The sequence below is a fragment of the Dreissena polymorpha genome, chromosome 4 (assembly GCF_020536995.1).
Source record: "Dreissena polymorpha isolate Duluth1 chromosome 4, UMN_Dpol_1.0, whole genome shotgun sequence".
Lineage (NCBI taxonomy): Eukaryota > Metazoa > Mollusca > Bivalvia > Myida > Dreissenidae > Dreissena > Dreissena polymorpha.
In genome coordinates this window covers 15,734,146-15,761,329 of record NC_068358.1, presented here as the reverse complement: position 1 = coordinate 15,761,329, position 27,184 = coordinate 15,734,146, and the positions used below count along the sequence as shown (strand labels likewise).

General features: G+C 37.3%; 1 protein-coding gene across 1 annotated transcript; it reads right to left on the bottom strand.

Annotated features, from left to right (window-relative positions):
* Positions 1-4,781: 4,781 nt before the first annotated feature.
* Positions 4,782-26,983, bottom strand: LOC127877555 (DCN1-like protein 5). Its single transcript, XM_052423526.1, has 10 exons — positions 26,852-26,983; positions 26,115-26,198; positions 25,421-25,548; positions 24,962-25,038; positions 19,977-20,050; positions 19,250-19,341; positions 16,982-17,090; positions 13,443-13,547; positions 12,905-13,007; positions 4,782-8,870 (listed from the first exon to the last, which is right to left on the bottom strand). Exons 3-10 carry the CDS (start codon positions 25,489-25,491, stop codon positions 8,809-8,811), a joined length of 693 nt encoding a protein of 230 aa, XP_052279486.1. The 5' UTR covers positions 25,492-25,548; positions 26,115-26,198; positions 26,852-26,983; the 3' UTR covers positions 4,782-8,808.
* Positions 26,984-27,184: the final 201 nt, after the last annotated feature.

Below are 27,184 nucleotides of genomic sequence, written 5' to 3'. Positions count from 1 at the left end.
TGTTGTAGCCATGGCGTATTCTTGGGTTCCTAAAGTGACGAGTAGGTGTCCAACAATCGTCATGTGTAGCCGAAACGTGCACTCGGCTTTGACTTTAGCTGTTCAACCTTCCACTTTCTATAATTACAGAGTCAGTGTGCGCAATTTGTTTGGTTGCTGACTTACAAAATTAATCAAAAAATCAATACGCGTTTTTATGGCAAAATGTAATTGGCTGTAGCAAATATGTCTATATAGCCGAAAAATATTGTTTAACTATATATATATATATATATCTTACAAAAACACATACCGTCAACCATCGCACATTGATCCCGCTACCTGTTGTTGTTTTTTTTTTTCGCGTGTACGCGGCGTTCCAATCACGTCCTTGAGCGTTAGTTCTGCACTTATGCTGAAATTCCTAGGCCTTAACGCGGCGATCTTCGGCGAATTCACGTCGTCCGCTTAACAGTGTTGGCGAGCCTTCAACATCTCTTCTGCAACCGTGACGTATGCAATGATAATGCACTACGACCGTACAGCGTCCGCATTGCATGTATTGTGTAAACCTTTAAATTCACTGGATCTATGTTATTGATAGAGCTTAAAGCCTATGGGTCTTGGTCGGAATAAAATAGTCAGGACACCTGCGCAAAGTCATGAGAAAGGCAAATTGTCATTCACGCACTCTACTGGCAGTATCAGACACCCAAAAAGCCCATTCAATGCATAAAGCAGAGCTTTCAGAAGCGACCAGACCGAGCAGAACAAACCACAAGTTTGTAAAATTTAAACAAAAAGGAAGATGACCTCTTGGTCGAGCACTTGACAAGAACGTTGATAAATTTACGTTTAGGTATTGCTTGATACTCAAACAATATGATAGCTTCCTCCCAATCAATACTTTGCAACGTCAAGGGGACCTTAATACATTCTTTGCGTTTCTTTTACAACTGGTCTGCCACCTTGGTGTTTGCTCTGCGTTGCCTCAATGTTTATGGCGTTCTCATGGCGACCATGCACGTAGTCTTGTACGGCGTTTTCTTTGTCTAAAGTTGTCGCCTTAAGGTCGCCACCTTAGACGTTCTTTTATTCATGACATTTGGTCGATCCTGACTCAGAGTCTCCTTTTTTATTTTTGTGTGTTTTAACATGCATATAGCAAGCAGCAAAACAAATTGCGTTACAACAAATGACGGGATGAGGTTGCCGGTTGGTACAATTACCCAATAATTTTAAAAATTAAATGTGCCTTATATCAAATATATTTGTAAAAAATGTACATATTAAATTATAATTGACACTGAAAATTATGGTCGACAATCAGCTATAATGTTGTTAACTATAATTAAATAAAATAACCGCGCGTGAAATACGATATATTCGTTTCTCATTTCTAGATAGTATCGCAATCTCAAAAGATATATAAAGCATACACGTTATTTCAGTATTTCCGTTAGACAAAAAATGTGGCAACGAGTACTTCGGTTACAGAAATAATTGAATTCAAACTAGGTTTATTAAACTTTTTGAAACCCGATAAAAAATCTTAGTTTTTCTGACATTTTTAATTCGGTTGAAACCTTCCGTTTTTTCAGTGGAAAAACTTATATTATATTGTTCGTTACCTTGTTTGGCAAACAATTTTTAACGACATTTGTATAATATGAGTTTCCTGGAACAATACAAAGACGGATAATCAGTTGTGTTTTTTAAATGCATCATTAAAACACTAACGACAAATTACTGTTGTACGTTAAAATAATAAGATAGTTTTTTTTACAAACATAGCAGCATTATATGACAGATAAACAACGGCAAGCAGACAAAATCATGCCACAATGCATAATTATTTCTTTATAATACGATATCTGCTCATTAAAATGACTGTTATATGAATCCAATATATGACTCTTAAAATGACTGTTTTTGAAAAGAAATTGTAAACTGCTTTTCAAATGTTTCTATGTGAATAAAACCAAATACACAAGTTTCATTACCAGCACCAGTGTCCATTCATTTATGACAATTCCAATAAATTTGTCCTTGTGACCAAATTTATTGTTTTGTGTTTGATTGGACCATTAATGATATTCAAAATTAATTAATTTCATTTTTACACTAAATATTAAACCTAACACCCGTGAAGATGAGACGCCTTCACGTGAGGTAGGTATGGTGTCATATTTTTTTTGCACGTGGACCTGGTGAAACGAGAAATAAATAAAAAATATGGTACTTATGACTAGCTAGAACCGCAACCGCGCAATTGGCACGTTGCAGATCGGTCAGTCATTAAGATGTGTCGTTCAGGTGTAAAAAACGAAACCATACCTTGAAATATTAATTATCAAAATGTGTCTTATATTCGAATCCTATTGGTCTGGAGTTGAGGAGAGGTTTTGATACAGACTTTGTTGTGCCCAATAAGTTTTCAATGTGTTGTTGATATAGCAATTGGTTAACCGGTATTGGACAAATGGGGTACCCGTATACATGTACTCTATCTCTTCACTGTACACATTTCTCTTCCGAACGTGCACCTGTTTAAGAAGTGTATTTTCGTTGGAATGCTATTTATTATCTTTAGTGGCGTTAAAACATTTAAAGTGCTGATTGTTTGTCGCTATTGAAGCATGCTTTAAGTTTTTTAATTATTATTCTAATTTAATGGTCGTGTTTTAATTATTTTTTACTTGCATCCTGAAACAGTATTTTTAACAAAATCAATTATTAGCGGAAGATCAGTGAATTACGGTGGATATACTTCACTACTTTGATCTAACTCAATGTTTATCGTATGATATGTACAAGAAAAGTGTTGATGCAAAGCATCAAAGGGCGTCGGGAATTTCAGTGTAAAAGGCACTCAATGAAGTTACATGGAACGATTTTTTTCTACTGTAAATATTAATATATTGGCCGATTATTTTAAACAAAATAGAAAAAGATACTGGTATAACCATTATCTATGATTTTGTGTTATAACCCCCAAATAACCATTATCTATGATCTTGTGTTATAACTCCCAAATAACCATCATCTATGATTTTGTGTTGTAACCCCAAAATATTTCATAGTTCATTTTATTTACATTTGTTCCCTTTTTTTACTGGCATCCGTGTGCAGTTTTCATTAATGGAACAGCACTGTGTAGGTTTTAAAAAATCTGCTTCATCTTGGAAGCGTAATTTCATATTTTTCTCAACTTCAAGGAGAGATGATTCTGAACTTATTCTTACGTTGCTCATTTACGATAGGGGTTGCGTACTCATTGATATGAAAACACTGTACAAGTTTTAATGTGTTTACGACCCCCCCCCCTACCCTCTCACACATATATTTCATGGGCATAATCAAAACAGAAAATGGTTACAATAAAACAGCATATTTATTTAAACTAAAATGTCTATACTAAAACAAAATGTTAACATCGAACACAAATAAAATAATTTGATTCTACTGGGGCTCGAACCTTGGGCCTCTCACATGTGAAGCGAGCGTGTAACCACTACACTACGGAACCGCTTGAAAAATCACCTACTTACTGAGATATTAAGAAGCTATAATTTACATTTCTTTGAATGATATTCAGAACTCGCTTCATTCAATGCTATCACAAAAAACAAATGTTGCTTGACAATATAGGCCCATACATATTTTTTTGAAGTATCTCACGTAAAGGACTATATTATCTGCTAAGTACTAGAATACTGATAGTAAATTTAGAAGAGTTTTATACATTATGCTGAATCGAGTATTAAACTCTTCAATATGGCCATTATGGCCCTAATACGCTCACCTTATTTCAGGTACATACAATGTCGAAGACTTAAATAGTTGCTTAGTTCTTTCATGACTTTATCCCAATTGATATATTCAAGCATGAAGTATGTAGAGATGAATATTCTTACCAAGTTTCATCAAGATTGAGTCCTAATTGCGTCCTCGGCAGTGGTAATATGTTTTTTCTCAGATTCAAACTGTTGGTTGTTTAATGCATGTGACCCTGATTCGAACTATGCTTTGATATGTGTCTTGTTCTGAGAAAACTGGGCATTATGCATGTGCGTTAAGTGTCGTCCCAGATTAGCCTGTGCAGTCCATACAGGCTAATCAGGGACGAAACTTTCCGCTTAAACTAGATTTTCGGTAAATAGGGACTTCCTTTAAACGAAAAAATACCATATAAGCGGAAAGTGTCGTCCCTGATTAGCCTGTGCGGACTGCAAAGGCTAATCTGGGAAGACACTTTACGTACATGCATTTTGTCCAATTTTCACAGGACAAGACACATATTGTCGAGATAAAAATACTGCTTCAACAGTAGATGTGACCTCTAGTGTAACATTAAGGGTTTTCTAAGATTTTACCAGGTGACAATAGTTTTCGGAAGCAAATGACCGAGATTCGATCACGGCCGAGACATTGTCAGAACTAATATTATAACAGTTTCAACATGATCGAGTCCTAAATCTTGCACTCAGAGTGGTAACAAGTGAGCTAAAACAGCGATTGTTTAATTGGATGCTGAAGCAGAGATCTAGTTGCATGCAGTGATCTATTGGAGTATTTATTGATATATCTTTGGTTGGAGATGATTCACAAGTTTAAGTTTGAAGACTTTCTAAAGTTAGAGTTAAGGACTTTTATAGATTGTGAATTCCAAGACTTAAACATTCCATATCTCCCTGAATATATGTGAAAATGGCAAAACATTGTCCAAAAACATAACCGAGTTACAGTAAATATTTCATTTTAATACTGGAACTTGTTGGATGCATAAATAACAAGACATATTTGTTTTATGATTCGTTATTTGAATTGATTAAAACCTATTTAACAACACTAATGAAAAGATGAGACATTTACAAGACGATAGACTTAACAAAGTATAAGTATGCACCTAATCATAAGGAGATGTGTTTCTGATTGTACAAAATGCTATATGACCCGCATCACGCGAAAAAAGGTCTTATCCTGTATGCTAACAGCAGACCTGCCTGAGCATTTGCGCAGTCTGGTACGGAGCTCCTCTGTCTGCTCATTAAACCACTCAACCTTGTGTGACTTGATAGTGGTCATTGTAGCTCCAGAGCTACTTTTGCATGACATGGATCATATATACACAGCATTCGTCCATACAAGCATGTATTACACTGTTTGGTGTATGTAGGGCATTAGGACAATATCATACACACTTACCGGGTATAATAGATCTGCTACTAGACAGTATCTGTACAGGTCAATTATATGTGTCTTGTTCTGAGACAACTGGGCATAATGCATGTGCATAAAGTGTCATCCCAGATTAGCCTGTGCAGTCCGCACAGGCTAATCAGCAACGAAACTTTCCGCTTAAACTAGATTTTCGGTAAAAAGGGACTTCTTTTAAACGAAAAATACCATCAAAGCGGAAAGTGTCGTCCCTGATTATCCTGTGCGGACTGCACAGGCTAATCTGGGATGACACTTTTCGCACATGAATGATGCCCAGTTTTCTCAGAACACAACTCAATTTATTCTTAAAATATCAATGGCAATTTTACAAGGCAGGTAACATTAATGTCTTCAAAAAAGAGAAACCAGTTACATTTTTCATTAACTGCACAAAATCAAATAAAAATGTATCAATATTTTACATAAAGATGTTAAGGAAAAAATTGCTTCCTTACTTTCTGTTTGCAGTAAATGGATTTGGAATTTGAACAAAATCAATTGAACAGCATGGGAGTTTTTATATTGATTCATTAACCACTTATATTTTATCTTCTTCAAAACTTCCATAACGTCAGAACATGCATATATATCATTACAAGTGGATAAAAGGATACACTACCAAAAATATGAAAATTTATTTATGATTATTACATGCTAATCCACTGTTGTTTTTTACATAAAAAATAACAAGGGTATTTCATAGGAATAATGACATCATCATAATGATATCCCATGCATTTCTCATACCCTGTACTTTTTGTACCAGTATCGTTATTATGCAATCTTATTATTTTTATTAACTGTATTAATTTCGGAGCCAGTAAACAGTAGTAACAGCAAAACTGTGAAAAAAACTTTTAAAAACTGTTTTAAATACTGAATAACCTATTTTAAACAGCTGATATTTCCTAATAAAACAATGGATAGCATAAACTAAAAGAAATTTTGGCATAGTTCTTTGGATCAATCTAATGCAAAGTTTTAATAACTTGATAATGCCATAAACAAGCATTAAACAACCGATTTTCACTATTATACATTTCAGTATTTTATTACCAAGAAATTTACAGATAGCTTTTGTTGTATCAGCTTTCTTCCTCAAATATTTAAATCGTCGCGGAATTTGTTTCGAATTTTAACAACTGACAAACATAACCATTCCTGTTTCTATCACACTAAGGCTAAGCACATTTTACACTTAAGTTGTCAATTAAAAGCAACTAGACTGAAACTAGAGCTAAAGGCATAAATAACCGTAATGATAGCACATTAGTACTCAAGCCAACACTCTTGGCAACTGCCCACATTAACCAACACAATGGAAGAAACCTGTGATTTTGGGTAAACCTTGTATAAATTGAAGAGCAAACAGACAGGTCAATCAATATATATGCATCACATTATCTTAAAATGCTGGGCACATAAAAACAACTATGAATGAACCAAGACACTTGATGGACAACACTGACAACAATATTCCACCCTGGTATTACATCCCAGATTGTTCACAATAGCTAAGCCACAAAATCATAAATATGAAAAAGAAGACACACTATCACAACATGAATAATGGCACACTGATAACTGAATAGATTCTTCTATCATTGCATACTTGAAGACATTTCTTATTTCCTACCAAGTAAATGATTTTAATATGTACATAACATAATGCTTATTGAGTAACTTGGTAATAATATAAACAAATATAGATTAGTCATTTTTCGTTCTCATAAACACCATTATACAATTTGCTTGCAAAGCATAACAAATGTATGGTTTAATGAAACTATGACCGGTTCAACGCACCACAAATCTTTCACGTTCATGCAGAAATAGTACTGTTGGAAAAATTCATTACCAATGAGCCAATCTCTGGGACATCCATGCTCAATGCATGTGTGTTAAGTATCGTCCCAGATTAACCTTATCTAACTCAAGCAGGCTAATCAGGGACGGCACTTTCCCTGTTTATGGAAATTCTCATTTTGAGGAATCTTCCTGGGAAAACAAATCCAGTCTGTGCAAAAAGTGTCTTCGGACTGCACAGGCTAAGCTGGAACAATGCTTCAACCACTTCAACCACAATGACATGTATTAAGTTTTCTCAGGGACCTGCTAAAAATATGTGCAACTCTTTTTTCAAGCAAATTCACATTTCATAAAACAGCATTAGTAATTCATATACAAACCAGCAAACAGTTGGGGTATCAGACATTTCAGTGACCTGTCATTTTTAACGCACGTCCATCCTTGCAGATTTGAAAACAACAGCAAATACAGGTTGTAAATTAAAAAGTTTCTATGCAAACAACAGCTCTTCCTCTGTCACAAAAGCTTATTTATTTCTTTATTTTTAGACACAACCTCAAAAGTATTAATTTTAAATTATAACTGCCCAACACAACTGTTAAAGAACACAAAAGTATCCCGATACACTGCAACTCCAATATATCGCCGTCCAGTACATCACGACAATATACATGAAGTTCATAACTGTTGAATTCTATGACAAATCTTAGTCAAAACAAATATCCTTACAATTGCATTCATATATTCATATTACCCGTAACATTAAACATGATATACAAACAATTTACCTTCATTTATCTCACTCTTTAGCACTTGTTTTACAATAATTTGATCTACAGTGGTCTACAATTTTTATAAGAAGTGCAATATATATTTAATTTATGATAAAGAACATGAGTTAATGCAAAAAATAATACATATATATCATACAAAAATTGAAAACTGATGTCAAACATATGATTTTAAGTTACAAAGCGTAAACTTAGTAATACAACTATATAATACACACTGGTGAGTCTCAATTTTTATCAAAATGTTATGGAAAAATTGAAATCTGAAAAAATGAATTGTTTTTTCTTATTCATAATGCATTTGTAGGTCTGTGCACATGGCATACTGGTTGTCCAATATATTCTGGATAAAATATGCATTTACAGTTTACTAGTACATACCTGTATAAAATATTTGTTCAACCTTTTTCAGAAAAAAAGTTTTCAATTGTTACCTAATTCCATCTACATTTAAAGAATAGCAACTAGATCAGTGGACATTTTTACTATATGAAACTTATGTGCGCACACGGCTGTGTGTGATCTACACAAAGTAAATTAGAATACCCCCATGACGATTGGTGGTCAATAACAGCATCCATCATTTCATACAAACATATCTCTTTACACTTCCAGAAAAATGCTAAATGCTTGCTGTAAGGAAATATTTTAACAACATTTAATCTGGTTAATGTGATTTTTTTAAATAACTTTTTTCAGAGTCTTGATTAAAATCATTGAAAATTGTTAAAATCCTATGTAACACATGCTATATGCAAAATACACGTACTTACATTAGGAATTAAAAGATTTGACCAAAATAAAATCCATAAATGAAACAAATATGCACAAACAAATGTGTATGAGGGTGATATGACATAGATTCAACTGTGCACTTTATCTACACTGGCATTGTACGCTGTGGAAAGACTGTGTATCACAACTTGTTACCCCACCCACTGTGTTTGCAAGGACTTTGTTCTAGACTGTTTTTCTCTCTCTTGTATTTTCATAAAACATGGCTCCATCAACTCAACATTTGTCTCTGATCTCTGTACCAGTCTACAAACTCATCCAGCAAAACTGGCCCTGAAAAAAAGAGAAAATCTATTTAAATGAACAGAACAAAACATATATTTTTATTTAAACTTATACATAAGTACATCGCCTTTATACATGATACAATGTAGTAGGTATGTCATGTTTTTAATACATTTAAGTTCAATACAAATGAAACAAGGGACAAAATTGTCACAAAACCAGGTTTTCATTGTGAAAAAAAAATCTGATAAAGGGAGAAAACTCAAACTGAACTATTGAAATGAACAAACAAAATTAACCCCTTTGTAAGTTTGTTTTTAAAAAAAATATATTTTTAGTCGTGGCGACCTTGACATTGGAGATATTGACGTGATTCTTTCGTGCGACACACCGTCCCATGATGGTGAACAAATGTGCCAAATGATTTTAAAATCTCACAATGAATGACATAGTTATGGCCAGGACAAGCTCATTTATGGCCATTTTTGACCTTTGAACTCAAAGTGAAACCTTGACCTTGGAGATATCGATGTAATTATTTCGCGCGACACACCGTCAAATGATGGTGAACAAATGTGCCAAATGATGTTAAAATCTGACAATGCACGACATAGTTATGGCCCGGACAAGCTTGTTCCGCCCGCCCGCCAGCCCGCCCGCATTCGCCAATCAAATAACCAGTTTTTTCCTTCGGAAAACCTGGTTAAAAATGAGAACTTTGTAAGTAGAGGTTTGTTGTAGCCTTTGGCAGACTGATAATTTGATGGTGAAAAAAAAAAAAAAAAAAAATGACCTTTGACCTTGAAGGATGACCTTGACCTTTCACCACTCAAAATGTGCAGCTCCATGAGATGCACATGAATTTATTTTTTTTGACCTTTGACCATGAAGGATGACCTTGACCTTTCACCACTAAAAATGTGCAGCTTCATAAGATACACATGCATGGCAAATATCAAGTTGCTATCTTCAATATTGCAAAAGTTATGAGCAACGTTAAAGTTTTCGGACGGACACACGGACGGACGGACGGTCAAAATTTGTGTGCGTATGGAAAGGCGTTGTCCATATACACATGCATACCAAATATGAAGGTTATATCTCAAGGGACATAGAAGTTATGAGCATTTTTCGAAACCTAAACGCAGATTTTGAAACCTAAACGCAGACCCCTACTTCAAGGTCAAGGTCACAGGGGTCAAAATTGTTGTGCGTATGGAAAGGCCTTGTCCATATACACATGCATACCAAATATGAAGGTTATATCTCAAGGGACATTTATGGCCATTTTTGACCTTTGAACTCAAAGTGTGACCTTGACCTTGGAGATATCGACGTAATTATTTCGCGCGACACACCGTCCAATGATGGTGAACAAATGTGCCAAATGATTTTAAAATCTGACAATGAACGACATAGTTATGGCTCGGACAAGCTCATTTATGGCCATTTTTGACTTTTGAACTCAAAGTGTGACCTTGACCTTGGAGATATTGACGTAATTATTTCGTGCGACACACCGTCCCATGATGGTGAACATATGTGCCAAATGATTTTAAAATCTGACAATGAACGACATAGTTATGGATCGGACAAGCTCATTTATGGCCATTTTTGACCTTTGAACTCAAAGTGTGACCTTGACCTTGGAGATATGGACGTAATTATTTCGCGCGACACACCGTCCAATGATGGTGAACAAATGTGCCAAATGATTTTAAAATCTGACAATGAACGACATAGTTATGGCCCGGACAAGCTTGTTCCGCCAGCCCGCCAGCCAGCCCGCCAGCCAGCCAGCCAGCCAGCCCGCCCGCATTCGCCAATCTAATAACCAGTTTTTTCCTTCGGAAAACCTGGTTAAAAATCAATAGGGGTCATCTGCCAGTCATGATCAATGTTCCTATGAAGTTTCATGATCCTAGGTGTAAGCATTCTTGAGTTATCATCCGGAAACCATTTTATTGTTTCGAGTCACTGTGACCTTGACCTTTGACCTAGTGACCTGAAAATCTATAGGGTTCATCTGCCAGTCATGATCAATGTACCTATGAAGTTTAATGATCCTAGGCATAAGCTTTCTTGAGTTATCATCCGGAAAAAAAAATACTATTTCAAGTCACTGTGACCTTGACCTTTGACCTAGTGACCTGAAAATTAATAGGGGTCATCTGCCAGTCATGTTTAATGTACCTATGAAGTTTCATGATCCTAGGCCTAAGCGTTCTTGAGTGATCATCCAGAAACCCTTTTACTATTTCAAGTCACTGTGACCTTGACCTTTAACCTAGTGACCTGAAAATCAATAGGGGTCATCTGCCATTCATGATCAATGTACCTATGACGTTTCATGATCCTAGGCCTAAGCGTTCTTGAGCTATCATATGGAAACCATCTGGTGGACGGACCGACCGACAGACAGACCCACCTACATGTGCAAAACAATATACCCCCTCTTCTTTGAAGGGGGGCATACAAATATGCAAAGAGTAACTTTCAAAACATATAGTCTTTAAATGAAAGATTTTGTAAGTGATGCCAGTTATATGAATTATTGATAAATGAATTGCGAATTAAAAATGCTTCTTTTATATATTTGCAAAAGTGGACTAGTTCGTGTTTTTTTCAGATGAAGTAACTAAATGGTGATACTTTTGTCTTCAAACGCTTAAACATGGACAGGAATGATCAGTACACCTTCTTGATGCCATTAACACATGCAAACAACCTAAAAACAGGTTTACATCAATTGCATAGGAAAAGGGCTACAACACAATTTGATGGCCTCTTAGGGTATTTATAAATTATTATTGCTGCTTTACTTTACCTTATACACGTTTGTACAGATTAACACACATGAAATAAATGGCTTACTATGAAAGCACAGACATTCACATATTTCAAATTTTGACAAATTTGTTCTCTAACATATTTAACAGTTCTTAAAATCATACAATTTCATTTTTTTATTTGAAAAAATTCATACAAAATAAGCATTTATCAAACAACGATATGCCAATGCTGGCAAAAAGCCAATGTAATAACCCAACTAGTAGAGCTTTTTTCCCTTGGCTGTCTTCATTTAACCCTTTCCCACTCAGAGGCAAAGTGAAAATGGCTATGTGCAAACAGCATAAAACCTGAACAGCCTGCAAGTGAATAGCAGTCTGTTCAGGTTTATGCTCTTTGCTGCTCATCAGTATTTAAGGATAAGAAATGAAGCCTTTAAAACTTGTATCTAGTAAGAAAGGTCTTCAATTAAATATAACTTTCTAAGGAACTACAAAGTAACAAACACATCAATATACATATCAAAGTGGGAAAGGGTTAATATTACAAGTGCCAAATGCGCACACATCGCATTACCTGATTTATGCATGTTCAATTCCAAAACCCCTATTCCATAATTTACTGTACATTTTCAACTTACCAAAAAAAGGCAATCCGCACAGGCTAATCAGGGATGACACTTTCCGCTTTTATGACATTTTTAGTTTAAATGAAGTCTCTTCTTAGCAAAAATCCAATTTAGGCGGAAAGTGTCGTCCCTGATTAGCCTGTGCGGACTGCATAGGCTAATCTGTGACAACACTTAACCCACATGCATTATGCCCAGTTTTCTTTGAACGCGACTCATACATACTAGAAATGCAATATGTATCCAGTTATTGGTAGAGTAGGGTGTACATGAATGAGTTGATGACAACAAAACCTGGCAATAATCAGATATATGAGCACTGAACTTTAAAATCGGTCTGTTTATAACACAGGCTTGTGTTTGGACCCAATTATTTGCCTTATATTGGATTTGAGGTGTAGAAGTAGCAGTAATCGGAAATCATTTCCAGTTTTTTGTTTCGCGATCGAAAATGAACTATAATAAATGTGTTTTTTTGTTTTGCAACTTTAACAGAATATTTTAAATACAAATATTTCTCTTTATTAACTTAATTTTAACATCAAGAAAGATAGACATGTTAATAAGCATGTGGAATTAGACCCATTTTCACATGACATAGTGATACATGTACATACAGTACACTAATTTCTGCTGACACGATCTGCCAGGCTAGGCTACTCACATGCACCGTCTTCGTCATAGTTTGAGAGGTCAGGGGCTATACTGCGGCTAAACTCCAGTATGTTACACCACTGGTCCTTGTTGATCACTTTGTACTTGGATTGCTGCAGAAAGTAGTGCACATATTTACCAGGCATTCATAGAAATATTAATGCAATATTCAGCCAACATTTTGTTTTCCTTCAAAACATCCACAGCCAAAAGTAATACTGAATGGAGGTATAAAACCCAAACAGAGAATTTGAAAGCATAATACCAGAGCAGCCTGTGTTTAAAACTTGCTACAAAAGCTTGAGAATTATTGAAGTACTCTACTGCACAGACTTATAGGGACAGACAAAGTAACTCCTTAACAACACCTCCCTGCCTGAGTCAAGCGCTTACAAACTTTCAGGACAATTTGAACAGGTTAATACAAATTTCATTAGAAATCAATAGTTATGTATGGATGCCTATGTTATCTGCCATAAATCACAAATATAACTCTTCATTCTCTTATCATTCCTATGGACAGTACAGACTAACTACCAGCCACATACATCAAGGTATTGGTGGAAGGAGGTGAAGAGGGGCCACTTGCGGCCCAGTAACAAGGTCAACATGGCCTTCGCAGTGTCCATATCCATGCTTCTTTGGTCCTTATCCTGTAATACACACACACCTCGTTGAACTTGACAATAAATTCTGCAGAATATTATATCAGCTGTGTTCTAAAAAACTGGGCTGATAAGCCTGTGTGGACTTCACATACTAATATTTGACAACACTTTCCGTCTAAACTAGATTTTTGTTTCAAAGAGACTTTCTTTAAAGAAAAGTCAATAAAAATGGAAAGTGGCGTCTCTAATTAAGAACAACATGCTTTATGCCCAGTTTTTCTATAAAAAAACACGGCTCAAATTGTAAACCTTAACTGCAGTATTATTATCATGACAGTGACAATTTTTTTGTTTGTATGCATGGATTTGTTTGCCCTCTTCAAATGTATTTGAGCCCTTGCCTTGGAAAAAGTGTGCTTAATGCAAGTGCTTAAAGTCAGTGTCATCCCAGATTCTGGGAGGACAGATGTCAGACAGACGGACAGAGGGACTGACGGACAATCAACTGCTATATGCCACCCTACCGGGGGCATAAAATGTATTCATCAATCATTAGCAACTTCAAACTCATTTGATTACTCAAAACAATCTGTATCTGAAATGTTAATATATCACATATATCACTCACATTTGAATAGCATCTACAAATGAGCTGTATCATGCAAAAATGGGTCTAATGCCATAGCGGCCAGGGTAGCTCCAGACCAGCCAGAGCATCCACGCAATCTGGTCAGGAGCTACCCCAGACCAGCCAGAGCATCCACCCAATCTGGTCAGGACCTACCCCAGACCAGCCAGAGCATCCATGCAATCTGGTCAGGAGCTACCCCAGACCAGCCAGAGCATCCACGCAATCTGGTAAGGACCTACCCCAGACCAGCCAGAGCATCCATGCAATCTGGTCAGGAGCTACCCCAGACCAGCCAGAGCATCCAAGCAATCTGGTCAGGACCTACCCCAGACCAGCCAGAGCATCCATGCAATCTGGTCAGGAGCTACCCCAGACCAGCCAGAGCATCCATGCAATCTGGTCAGGACCTACCCCAGACCAGCCAGAGCATCCAAGCAATCTGGTCAGGACCTACCCCAGACCAGCCAGAGCATCCATGCAATCTGGTCAGGAGCTACCCCAGACCAGCCAGAGCATCCATGCAATCTGGTCAGGACCTACCCCAGACCAGCCAGAGCATCCATGCAATCTGGTCAGGAGCTACCCCAGACCAGCCAGAGCATCCATGCAATCTGGTCAGGAGCTACCCCAGACCAGCCAGAGCATCCATGCAATCTGGTCAGGAGCTACCCCAGACCAGCCAGAGCATCCATGCAATCTGGTAAGGACCTACCCCAGACCAGCCAGAGCATCCATGCAATCTGGTCAGGAGCTACCCCAGACCAGCCAGAGCATCCACGCAATCTGGTCAGGAGCTACCCCAGACCAGCCAGAGCATCCATGCAATCTGGTCAAGAGCTACCCCAGACCAGCCAGAGCATCCATGCAATCTGGTCAGGACCTACCCCAGACCAGCCAGAGCAACCACGCAATCTGGTCAGGACCTACCCCAGACCAGCCAGAGCATGCATGCAATCTAGTCAGGAGCTACCCCAGACCAGCCAGAGCATCCATGCAATCTGGTCAAGAGCTACCCCAGACAAGCCAGGCCCGTATTCACCAACCGATTCTTAGACTTAAGAATAAAAAATAGACTTAGAACCAAGAAAAATGTGTTCAGTGTTTGAATATATACAGGCCGCCACTGGTGATTATGTCATTAACAAAAAGTTCTATATGAAGAATAATATAGATAGAGATGTTTACTGCAGAGTTTGACTCAAAATTAAAGAAATTATTGAATATTCTAATTTAAAGAATTTTCTTTTTTCTTAGACTTAAGTCTAAGAATTGTTTGGTGAATACGGACCCAGAGCATCCACGCAATCTGGTCAGGACCTACCCTAGACCAGCCAGAGCATCCACGCAATCTGGTCAGGAGCTACCCCAGACCAGCCACAGCCTCCACGCATTCTGGTCAGGACCTACCCCAGACCAGCCAGAGCATCCACGCAATCTGGTCAGGACCTACCCCAGACCAGCCAGAGCATCCACGCAATCTGGTCAGTAGCTACCCCAGACCAGCCAGAGCATCCACCCAATCTGGTCAGGAGCTACCCCAGACCAGCCAGAGCATCCATGCAATCTGGTCAGGACCTACCCCAGACCAGCCAGAGCATCCACGCAATCTGGTCAGGAGCTACCCCAGACCAGCCAGAGCATCCATGCAATCTGGTCAGGACCTACCCCAGACCAGCCAGAGCATCCACGCAATCTGGTCAGTAGCTACCCCAGACCAGCCAGAGCATCCACCCAATCTGGTCAGGAGCTACCCCAGACCAGCCAGAGCATCCACGCAATCTGGTAAGGACCTACCCCAGACCAGCCAGAGCATCCACCCAATCTGGTCAGGAGCTACCCCAGACCAGCCAGAGCATCCATGCAATCTGGTCAGGACCTACCCCAGACCAGCCAGAGCATCCAAGCAATCTGGTCAGGACCTACCCCAGACCAGCCAGAGCATCCACCCAATCTGGTCAGGAGCTACCCCAGACCAGCCAGAGCATCCACGCAATCTGGTCAGGAGCTACCCCAGACCAGCCAGAGCATCCACGCAATCTGGTCAGGAGCTACCCCAGACCAGCCAGAGCATCCATGCAATCTGGTCAGGAGCTACCCCAGACCAGCCAGAGCATCCATGCAATCTGGTCAGGAGCTACCCCAGACCAGCCAGAGCATCCATGCAATCTGGTCAGGACCTGTCCCAGACCAGCCAGAGCATCCACCCAATCTGGTCAGGAGCTACCCCAGACCAGCCAGAGCATCCACACAATCTGGTCAGGAGCTACCCCAGACCAGCCAGAGCATCCATGCAGTCTGGTCAGGACCTACCCCAGACCAGCCAGAGCATCCACACAATCTGGTCAGGACCTACACTGTCCACTGTAAATGTCGGCCAAGGTTTTGTGGTCTCATTAGTTGTCACAAACTGCTTAGATGCATATGGCATAAGACCCATTCGGCATGATGCTGCTAAAATATTACCAAATACTCTTTTTATACTGAACAGATATAAAAGATACTGAAATGCTTGTGATTGTCAACAAAAACACGACGTATTTTGTACTGCTCCTATTTAATTAAAGCTTCCTTTTATTTTCGGGTTTTAATTTTATTTAACAGAGATTCGGACCGGCCACCCAGCATTTTTGATCCGATCGGTCCTGTATTAAAAACGTGGGTCAGGTATGACGGTCCCGTACTTTTGGGAATATCTGACCATTAGTCTAATGCAATCTAGGATAAGTCTTTTGTAGTAATAGAAGAATGGGACAGCAACTTCCACTCTTTCATTTGTAACAATAAATTCCATTCTCATTTAGTCCAGCATCGATCAAATCTAGCAAAACAACATTTGTACGTAACATACCCTTGCAAAATCAAATGCATATCTGTATATATTTTTGAATTGCACACTGTCATCTAGTAAATTTCGTAGATACTCCAACTTCTGTCTGATTTTGGAAACACTGTCACATCTGCAATAAGAATTACATCTACATAATTCAGTAAAGAACACTTTTATGAAACAAGAGATGTGTTTGTCAGAAACACAATGCTCCCTATTGCGCCGCTTTGAAGCCATATATTTGACCTTTGACCTTGAAGGATGACCTTGACCTTTCACCACTCAAAATGTGAAGCTCCATGAGATACACATGCATGCCAAATATCAAGTTGCTATCTTCAATAATGCAAAAGTTATTGCAAAACTTTAACCAAGGTTAAAGTTTTGGGACACACACAATGAATGAATGAATGACAGACAGACAGGCCAAAAACAATATACCCGTGATCTTTCCAGGGGCATAAACAAATTGTGTCATGTCAAAAAATATAATAATAATTCCGTTGCTGTTGTTTTTCTTATGGAAATGGGCCTGGGGCCTTGGGGAAAATTGTGTGGTTTTGACTAATATTGGGAAATTTAGATGTTTTTTTATGTTGCTCAAAAATATTATACACTTAACAATACATGTTATGGTTTTTAAATTATATTTGCAAAGACTTTAAACTTAAACATAGAGCTTGACAGGGACATAAACTCATGTCATATGATAGGAATTATCGAATTATAAATTGTTTTGTTCTTTTTTTTTAAACTTTCAAATTTGAATTTTTATCAGTCATTTAAGAAAAATATACACTTGTAAGCTTGGGAATTCGGCCCCAAATCTGACGAAAAAATAACAATATCAACAGCGTAATGCAGAAAAGGCAAAATGAATCTAGGTTAATGTACATATCCAGAAACACTTAAACATGCAAGAGAAAGCAACCTGAAATAATGCAATAGACACTTATAGGAAAAGAATCTATCAAAAACAAAATGAAACAACAGGTTTCTACATACTGGAGCCTTGATCAGTCATTAAATGCCCCCGTTAGGGTGGCATATAGCAGTCTCACTGTCCATTTGTCTGTCTGTACATCTTTCTGTTCGTCCAGCATTGAGTTTTCCAGAGTTTTTTATGCAACGCTTTCAGATATTGAGCTGATTTTTGGTATGCGAGTCTATCTACATGACCTACAGATCAAGTAAGAAATTTGTTCTTGTCAGTTGATTTTTGGCGAAGTTATGGGCCTTGGACTCTGAAATTATCTTTATTATAAAGTTTTTCCAGATTTTTTGTATGCAACGCTTTCAGAGATTGAGCTGATATTTAGCTTTTGATTTGGGTCTACCTACATGACCTACAGATGAAGTGTGAGTGGGTCTACCTACATGACCTACAGTTGAAGTGCGAGTTTAACTACATGACCTACAGATGAAGTGTGAGTGGGTCTACCTACATGACTTACAGATGAAGTGCGAGTGGGTCTACCTACATGACCTGCAGATGAAGTGTGAGTGGGTCTACCTACATGACCTACAGATGAAGTGTGAGTGGGTCTACCTACATGACCTACAGATGAAGTGTGAGTGGGTCTACCTACATGACCTACAGATGAAGTGTGAGTTTACCTACATGACCTACAGATGAAGTGTGAGTGGGTCTACCTACATGACCTACAGATGAAGTGTGAGTTTACCTACATGACCTACAGATGAGTGTGAGTGGGTCTACCTACATGACTTACAGATGAAGTGCAGGTGGGTCTACCTACATGACTTACAGATGAAGTGTGAGTGGGTCTACCTACATGACTTACAGATGAAGTGTGAGTGGGTCTACCTACATGACTGACAGATGAAGTATGAGTGGGTCTACCTACATGATTTACAGGTCTACCTACATGACCTACAGATGAAGTGTGAGTGGGTCTACCTACATGACTTACAGATGAAGTGTGAGTTTACCTACATGACTTACAGATGAAGTGTGAGTTTCGTTTTGATCTATTGATTTTGGCAAACTTATGGACCTTGTTTTCTCTAAAATAGCTGCTGTGGGACTTCAAAGCGCAGTGGGGGGCATTGTGTTACACAAACACAGCTCTTGTTCTCTCATGTGCTGACATTTGTGTCTGTAACAAAGTTGTTTGGTGGGAAAATAAGTGAATTCTGGAGTTGTTTTTTTCTATAAAATTGCCTATTAACAAACTTTTTATACTAATAGCATAACATGAACATGAACAACCTGTTTATATTTGGAATGCAACTTTATAACAAAAAGATCAAAGTTAAACGACTTACTGCAATTCTGTCATTCCTTTTAACCACTCTGCTAATGTGAAGAAACCCATTGACTTTGCATCCAGTGTGTATGCCAGAGATAACATAACAATCTGAAACAACATAATTTGACGATCTGCAAATATATCAAGCATTAAGTATATGCTAGGTTACGATGACAATTCAAATGATATTTCAAACTTACAAATGTATGCCCTGTTTCTATTTGTTTCTTTATTTAGTTGATTTTTCATGTTTTCAATAGTATAGCAGTCATTTCAAGCACAAGTATTATTTTAAGCTTGGTTTTATCATTACCAGCATCACATAATATGATCGATTGTATTTGCCACCACTAACAGAACAATCTGAATATGACAAACAATTGATGAATGGACACCCAAACGTGAACAACGTGAATTATGTTTGTTGGCCTAATCTGCCATAAAATAACAAAGTCAAGTATAATGCTTACACATTGTTATCAAAGTGTTCATTGCAGTATAAGATATTGTGCTCTCAGAAAAAGGGGCTTAATGCATGTGGATAAAGTGTGGTTCCTAATTAGCATGTGCAGTCTGCGCAGGCTTATCAGAGATGACTCTTTCCAATTTTTATTTATTTATGATGTTTTTTATTAATAGAAAGTTTCTTCTTTGCATTAATTTAGTTTAGGCGGAAAATGTCGTCCCTTGGATGACACTTAACGCACAAGCATTAAACCTCTTTTCACAGAGGGAAGTGTTACATTTTCTGGTTCAACGCCGATGTCTTCACAGAACTTCTCCATGCCATCTGGGCCCAGTGTGTCCTCATCAGGTCCTAAACACATCAACAATGAGTGAAATATTGATTGCCACAGTCTTCAAAATCTAAAACAGCCTAGTGTTTTTCCCAGAAGGGCAAAGGGGCATGGCACTTCACTTTCAAAAAGGGCATTTTAACGCGCAGTTTATGCAAAAAAGGGCAAACACATTCTGTGGATACCTGGTTTTGAGAGAAACATTTAACAGCATCAAAGGCAGTTGTGGGAGAAACATAAACAAGAGGGCCTGAAAGGCCCAAAGTCATTCACTTGAGATTCAAAGGAATTGATCTGTTCTGTGTAGCCCAAGATGTCATTAGAACAAATGTTCTTACAAACTTTCATGACTAGTGAACATCCTGGCAGCCACGTTTTTCAACAGACCAGAACCATTTTCATACATATTGAAGATATCATTTAAACACATATTCTGACAAAGTTTCATGAAGATTCATGAAGCCATATAAGGAAAAATGCCCTGCCCCCTGGTGGCCATGTTTTTCAAGCTTCTCGAACCATTTTCGAACTTGTAAGAGATATCATTGGGTCAAATATTCTGACAAAGTTTCATGATGATCTGACAATAAATGTGGCTTCTAGAGTGTTAACCAGGTTTAACTATAGCTATATAAGGACAAGGGACAAAATTGTCACAAAACCAGGTTTTCATTGTGAAAAAAAAAACTTATAAAGGGAGAAAACTCAAACTGAACTTCTGAAATGAACAAACAAAATTAACCCCCTTGGTAAGTTTGTTTTAAAAAAAATTCTATTTTTAGTCGTGGCGACCATGACATTGGAGATATTGACGTGATTCTTTCGTGCGACACACCGTCCCATGATGGTGAACAAATGTGCCAAATGATTTTAAAATCTCACAATGAATGACATAGTTATGGCCAGGACAAGTTCATTTATGGCCATTTTTGACCTTTGAACTCAAAGTGTGACCTTGACCTTGGAGATATCGACGTAATTATTTCGCGCAACACACCGTCCAATGATGGTGAACAAATGTGCCAAATGATTTTAAAATCTGACAATGAACGACATAGTTATGGCCCGGACAAGCTTTTTCCGCCCGCCCGCCAGCCTGCCAGCCCGCCCGCATTCGCCAATCTAATAACCAGTTTTTTCCTTCGGAAAACCTGGTTAATAAATGCCAAGACCCCTTAAATTGGCGGCCATGTTTTTCCACCAACCGGAACCATTTTCAAACTCATCCAAGATATCATTGGGAAAAATTGTCTGGCCAAGTTTCATGATGATCGGACAATAAATGTGGCCTCTAGAGTGTTAATAAGGTTTAACTATAGCCATATACGAAAAAAATGCCCCGCCCCTTGGAAGCCATGTTTTTCAAGCAAACATAATTATTTTCGAACTCATCCAAGATAGTATTGAGACCAATCTTCTGACCAAATTTCATGAAGATTGGACAACAAATGTGGCCTCTAGAGTGTTAACAAGATTTTACTATAGCCATATAAAGCCATATAAGGAAAAATGCCCCGCCCCTTGGCAGCCATGTTTTTCTAGCAAAGGTTACCATTTTCAAACTCATCCAAGATATCATTAAGACCAATCTTCTGACCAAATTTCATGAAGATTGGACAATAAATGTGGCCTCTAGAGAGTTAACAAGGCAAATGTTGACGGCGCACGACGGACAAAAAGCGATCATAAGAGCTCACCATGAGCATGTTACTTTAATTAATATTAATATATTTACCTTGCTATTAAAGTTCCATGCTGTTTCAGTAAACTGTTCATTATGGCAAACACAATAAAGCAATATATGCAGGGATCATATTTTTTTCGGTTTTGTCTGTCTTAGACCGATTGGGGTCATGAAAGACCGAATGAAAATCCAAAACAGTCGGTCCGATTCTTTTGCTAAAATTCCCATGTCATGAAATCGATTACACAGTGTACATGCCAACACACCCTAATGACATTCTTATCTCGATAAGGTGTGATAAACCATTCGCTGCAGTCTCTAAACCGGTCAGGAGAATAAAAAACTTGTGAACAGCGGATTAAAGACGCATCCAAAAAGACGCGTCTGAAAGCACGCGCTGTAACTAAACAAAACATGCGGATACATTTTCCACCAGCGTAATAATCCGGTAATATAATTATGAATGAAAGTCTCGTTTCTGATCGACAAAACAGCCGAAAGTTATTTTTATGGGCGGAACTTCACATAAAATAGTACACAAGAAAAATAATATACATTGTATAAATCTTTAGTAAAACCGTGTTAGAATCGAAATAATTCGGGTACTTAATAGTTTGTTGTTGAATAACTCATGACCGGAAAATTAGATGCGTGGTTTCAAATGCTTCACTCTCGTGATTTAATCCCTATGAATCTAAACATTCGGCCGTGGGTTATTTGACAATTAACTATAATGTACACGAATTATTTAATCATTTGGTTAGTTATTGTCAGTAGCCAACCCCAGCACAGACATTTGTTTGGTTCAGTGCATATTTGTAAGCTATTATCGAGTCGACAACGATTTAAAACATCGGTATAGACTTACACGGATTGATAATATTAACAACGATAAAAAAAGTCTGATAAAACAGCACACGAAACAACAATGAAATAGCAAATGATAAAACCAGTTGAGAAAACTTGTATGTTTCGTTTAAAAAAAGCCTAAGGGAATTTTTCTTGTACATTTATTATACCACCTTCATGAATGGAAAAATCAAAGGAGTATATTTTAACGTAATTTGTCATGATTTCGGATATAAATTTTCGGATACTTTTTCCCCATTTATATCCAGACCGATTGATGTTGCGGGAAAATATGATCCCTGAATATATGCATATGGATCTGATTATAAACAGATCCACTAGCATATAAATGGAACCATGTTTGTCATATCCTATTTTCTAACGATAATTTAACAACAAGACTTACCTTGGTTAAAGTCGATGTTTGATTCTAATTCTATGAGAAACTGGATTTGAGGAGGAGTTAAATGAGATTTAGGCTTGCACATGCGAATCAGTGTGCTTTCGCATTTCCTTCTGAAAAGACGTGGTCTTTTCGTAGCCAACTTTTTAGTGTTTTTTCGATGTACGTAGTACACATAATTGATTTAAATCAGTGCTTTTAGTATTATATTACTGCGTCTCATTCGTTTTACGGATAATTTGTGCCGGAAATTTGTTTTGTGACTCGTTGTTCGAGTTTTTTCCAATCGCAAAGGAAAAATCGGAGATAAATCATCCTACAAACTTAAAACGTCCGACATACAGAAGTCGACGCGGTCGTCAACCAAAAACACTAAAACTGACAATTCAGAATCTGAATAAATTATTACATTTCTGAAAAACATTCAAGTGCAAATGAAGAAAAATGATGACAAAGTTGATGGAATTGTCAAACGACTCGATGCAATCGAGCACTGCGAATATGAGCAGTACGAACAATATGACGAAGAGTATGATGACACTCATCAGCCTTCATGTAACTTTGCAATTAACTGAATGCTAACAATTTGCGAGTAAACTGAACGATTTGCAAACACTCGTTTCCTTTACATATACATGTATCCACTGAGTAGATTACTTATAAATATGTTGTTGGTATCTAAAACGTTTTATGCATCGTTCGTTATCACATGCATTTATTTGCATTTCAGTAATCCAATCTTAATTTATATCTCCATTTTTTATTTGATATTTGATCTTCATTTGCCATTTTTGCCGAGAGTCACAATTTAATTTTGTATTGTCCGCCATCTTATTAAAATGATGTTAGCGACAGGTGCGCATATCAACATAAACTCGTATAATATGTCCATCTAATACACGATTCGCATTTAATTTGAATAGTAAACGATTCAGTAATTGTTCCAAAAATAAATAATCTAAACGACCATTATGATAAAGATACAACTTGTTTGTGCTTTTTTTAATTGAATTACGCCGAGGAATAAATGTTTTGATATTACTGTATCATGCATGAAATGCACTATTTCCACGAGGATAAAATCGAGGTTTTCATCTCCGAAGTGACTGTCAACAATTTTATCGTGAACGAGTACACATTACGGACCGATAAGTGTGCTAGGTATAAGCAAGTGAAAATTTCGATCGATATTGACACTGGGTTATTCACGCATGAATAATACACAACCCCGCCAATCCTCACTGCTTGGGGCCATACTCTGATACTAGTCGGCTTGGAAGTTTTGTCAAGGGATAAGATTTTATCAATATGGGCACATGGCGGCTTTTTCCTTTGAAAAGGGCAGAGTGGCGCGTATGAAAGGCGGCATGGCGTAGCCCCATGCAAAAAGGGCCTGGGAAAAACACTACAGCTGCACCAACATCTACCGATACTACAAGAGCATTAAGGCTTTAGCACTTAACTGTATTTTAAATGATTAGTTGACAATAAACATATTTCTAACTTTAATAGCTTTAAAGCGTATTGTTTTTTTATGAATTTTGATTCATTATTAATTTATTATCAATAAATCCAACCAAAAGCGTTGACATTTTTTAAATAATTTTGTCATTTTGCATGTTTAACTATAATCTACACAGTACTTATGTGAATCAATGTCTTTTTTATTACATAATTTTCCTTTAAAAAAACAATGTTAAGTTTCTTTTTACCAAACATTAAACTCGTTAATATAAGTAAAAAGATCATAGTTGTTTGTGCAAAAGAGAGCGTTTAGCATACATTGTTGTCATCTCAATATGTAAATGATTGCCTGAATAATACAAATTGAGAAATTGTATTTGTTTTGATACCTACATTTTACCATAAAAACAGAAACATCTAAATACTATATTTAAAATTCCCGTAAGACCAATTTCAAAACAATTACAATTAACTACCACATTTTTCGATTTCGGAGTCAATGTTTCAATGTAAGCTCTGACTATCTAGTACCTGTGTACTCGTGAAACCATGCTATACACTGCTTCCCGTTGAACAATTCAGACCCGCTTGATGGACAGCGACGGGCTCTGAAAGTCACCCAAGACAAATGAGCATGGAATCTTATTGCACGGTTGTAAATCAAGAATACTTAATTAAATGGGCCACATTATAGGAAAAGTGGGCATAAAGCATATGCATACAGTATCATCTCAGATTGTCAGGTGCAGTCCCCATAGGCTAAGTGACGACACTAAGTCAACATGCATTAAGCCCTTATTTCCAAGATGCGGCTCAAATGCTTGTCCATCTCATACCCATATGAAAAATAAAAAACATTCATAATAATGCTTGACATGTTTGTTTTTTAGAATTATTGTGAATAACCACTCATATTTACAGCATTCACATCAAACTTTTGAACAAAAATATTTTGGGACTGCCACCCCTCATATTTAATGAATGGCTTACTGTGAGTATTTTGGCCGTTTTGATCTGGACTCTTCCATTGTGGGGGAGGATCTCTTGCGCCTTATTGGCATCTCTTCTGCTAGTTGTGGGTTACTGGATCCAGAATTGTTGGACCGATCATGTAAACTCTGAAAAGGATTTCTTCATACAGTATAAGAACAATAACAAGAGATGTCGCAAGACATTACGCTCGACTATTCTACGGCTTTGATGTTATGTACATTTTCTGTAGGTCACATATTTGAAGTTAGATTTCAGAGTAGTTATATAGTTTGTGTAATTGAATACCTGTAGTAAAATCAGTGTTATGGAGATGTAGAATGTTTACCTTAACGCTGACATTTGGGTAAGTAGCCCTCGATTGATCATTGTCAGCTCGGGTACATCTTAAAAGCACCCTTTGTACTCTTCAGTTTACTTCAATGTACCCCAGGTGCATTCGGTGGCATGATTTAAGACATTGGATGTCGGCCGGAAGAAAACTATGGTTCAGCCTTATATTTGTTGGGTATTTTAAGTATATTGCCCATACCCTGGGTACATTTAAGTATACTTAAAGAGTACTACGGGTACTTTCATATAGTACAAAAGCAGATTATGACCAATCAAGCGTAAGTAGCTCATACTATTTGGTTAAAAGTCAAACTAAAAAATGCGTACACTGTTTTCTTAAAAGAGCTTCATAATCCCTTACCAAAGAATTCAGTCTTGTGAACAGATTACCAGCTGCCTGCAGGTTTGTATCCAGTGTGCTGGAGATTCAAACATTTATTTGTGTCTGAAACAGATGTTTTACATGCTTTATTAGTTTTGTGTAAAGAAGCTAAGAGGGTCATGAAAGAACTGTGTTTAAGGTAAACCAATTGATGAACAATTTACCTATTTTTTACTACAACATGACCCAGATTCTTACAATGCCTAGATTTTGTCATGATAAATGTTCTTACAAAGCTTCATCAAAATTGGATGAAAAATGTGGCCTCTAGATGTTGATATTGTTGTCAAATTTGCAAACAAATACTGTGAATACACTGTAAAAGATATAAAGTACTTTTTTTATCTCAAAAGATATTCCATTGAAAAATGTTTATTTGACTTTACAGAAAGTTCTTTGGTAAATAACTCAGTTTATAATGTAATCTTTTGCCAGTTTTACAAGTATTAGAATATTTGTTGAAATCTGGAGTAATACTTATGTTGCTTTTGGATGGGTCAGATTTTATGAAGGCTGACAGCAGTAGAAAAAGGTCTGGGCCTTTATTTAGCAAAATATTTTTATTCTGTCATCTTTGACTGATTTTCTTTCGGCTGCGATTCGGGACAAATAAAAAAGTTGACAATGAAATCTCGTCACTTAAATAAATGAATGAAAACACAACCAATACCCGCAAATAAAAATCACTAACAAATGCACACGTAAAAGGACATTACCAATATGCTGATTTGTGCGACTGTCGTTATTATTTTGCCTTTAAACTGTATGCCTATGTGCAATTATGCGTGTTTTGCAAAACTTGTCTACTTTTTAACAACCGGAAACCTTTCTGCGCATGTCACTGTTCTTTTTCATGAGTCTGTAAACTGGATTTTGATTCGTCAGACCATACCGGCGTCACCAACAACCAATGAAAAGGCGCGTTTCATAAGGCTGAGTTACATTCCTAACTCTGCTTCAGAGAATATCACAAATATTTGCATCTTTTGTGAATAGTCAAAGGTAAGTACAATTGCACGATTGTCTCTGCATATGTTTTGTTTATTTAA

What these genes read in the sequence shown, in the direction of transcription:
- LOC127877555 (XM_052423526.1), bottom strand. Translation starts at nt 25,491, where the DNA reads ATGCCAATAAGGCGCAAGAGATCCTCCCCCACAATGGAAGAGTCCAGA. An exon ending in AAACGGCCAAAATACTCACA is followed by an intron (nt 25,039 to 25,420) that starts GTAAGCCATTCA and finishes GGTGACTTTCAG; the next exon opens with AGCCCGTCGCTGTCCATCAA. An exon ending in TCGGCGTTGAACCAGAAAAT is followed by an intron (nt 19,342 to 19,976) that starts GTAACACTTCCC and finishes ATGTTGTTTCAG; the next exon opens with ATTGTTATGTTATCTCTGGC.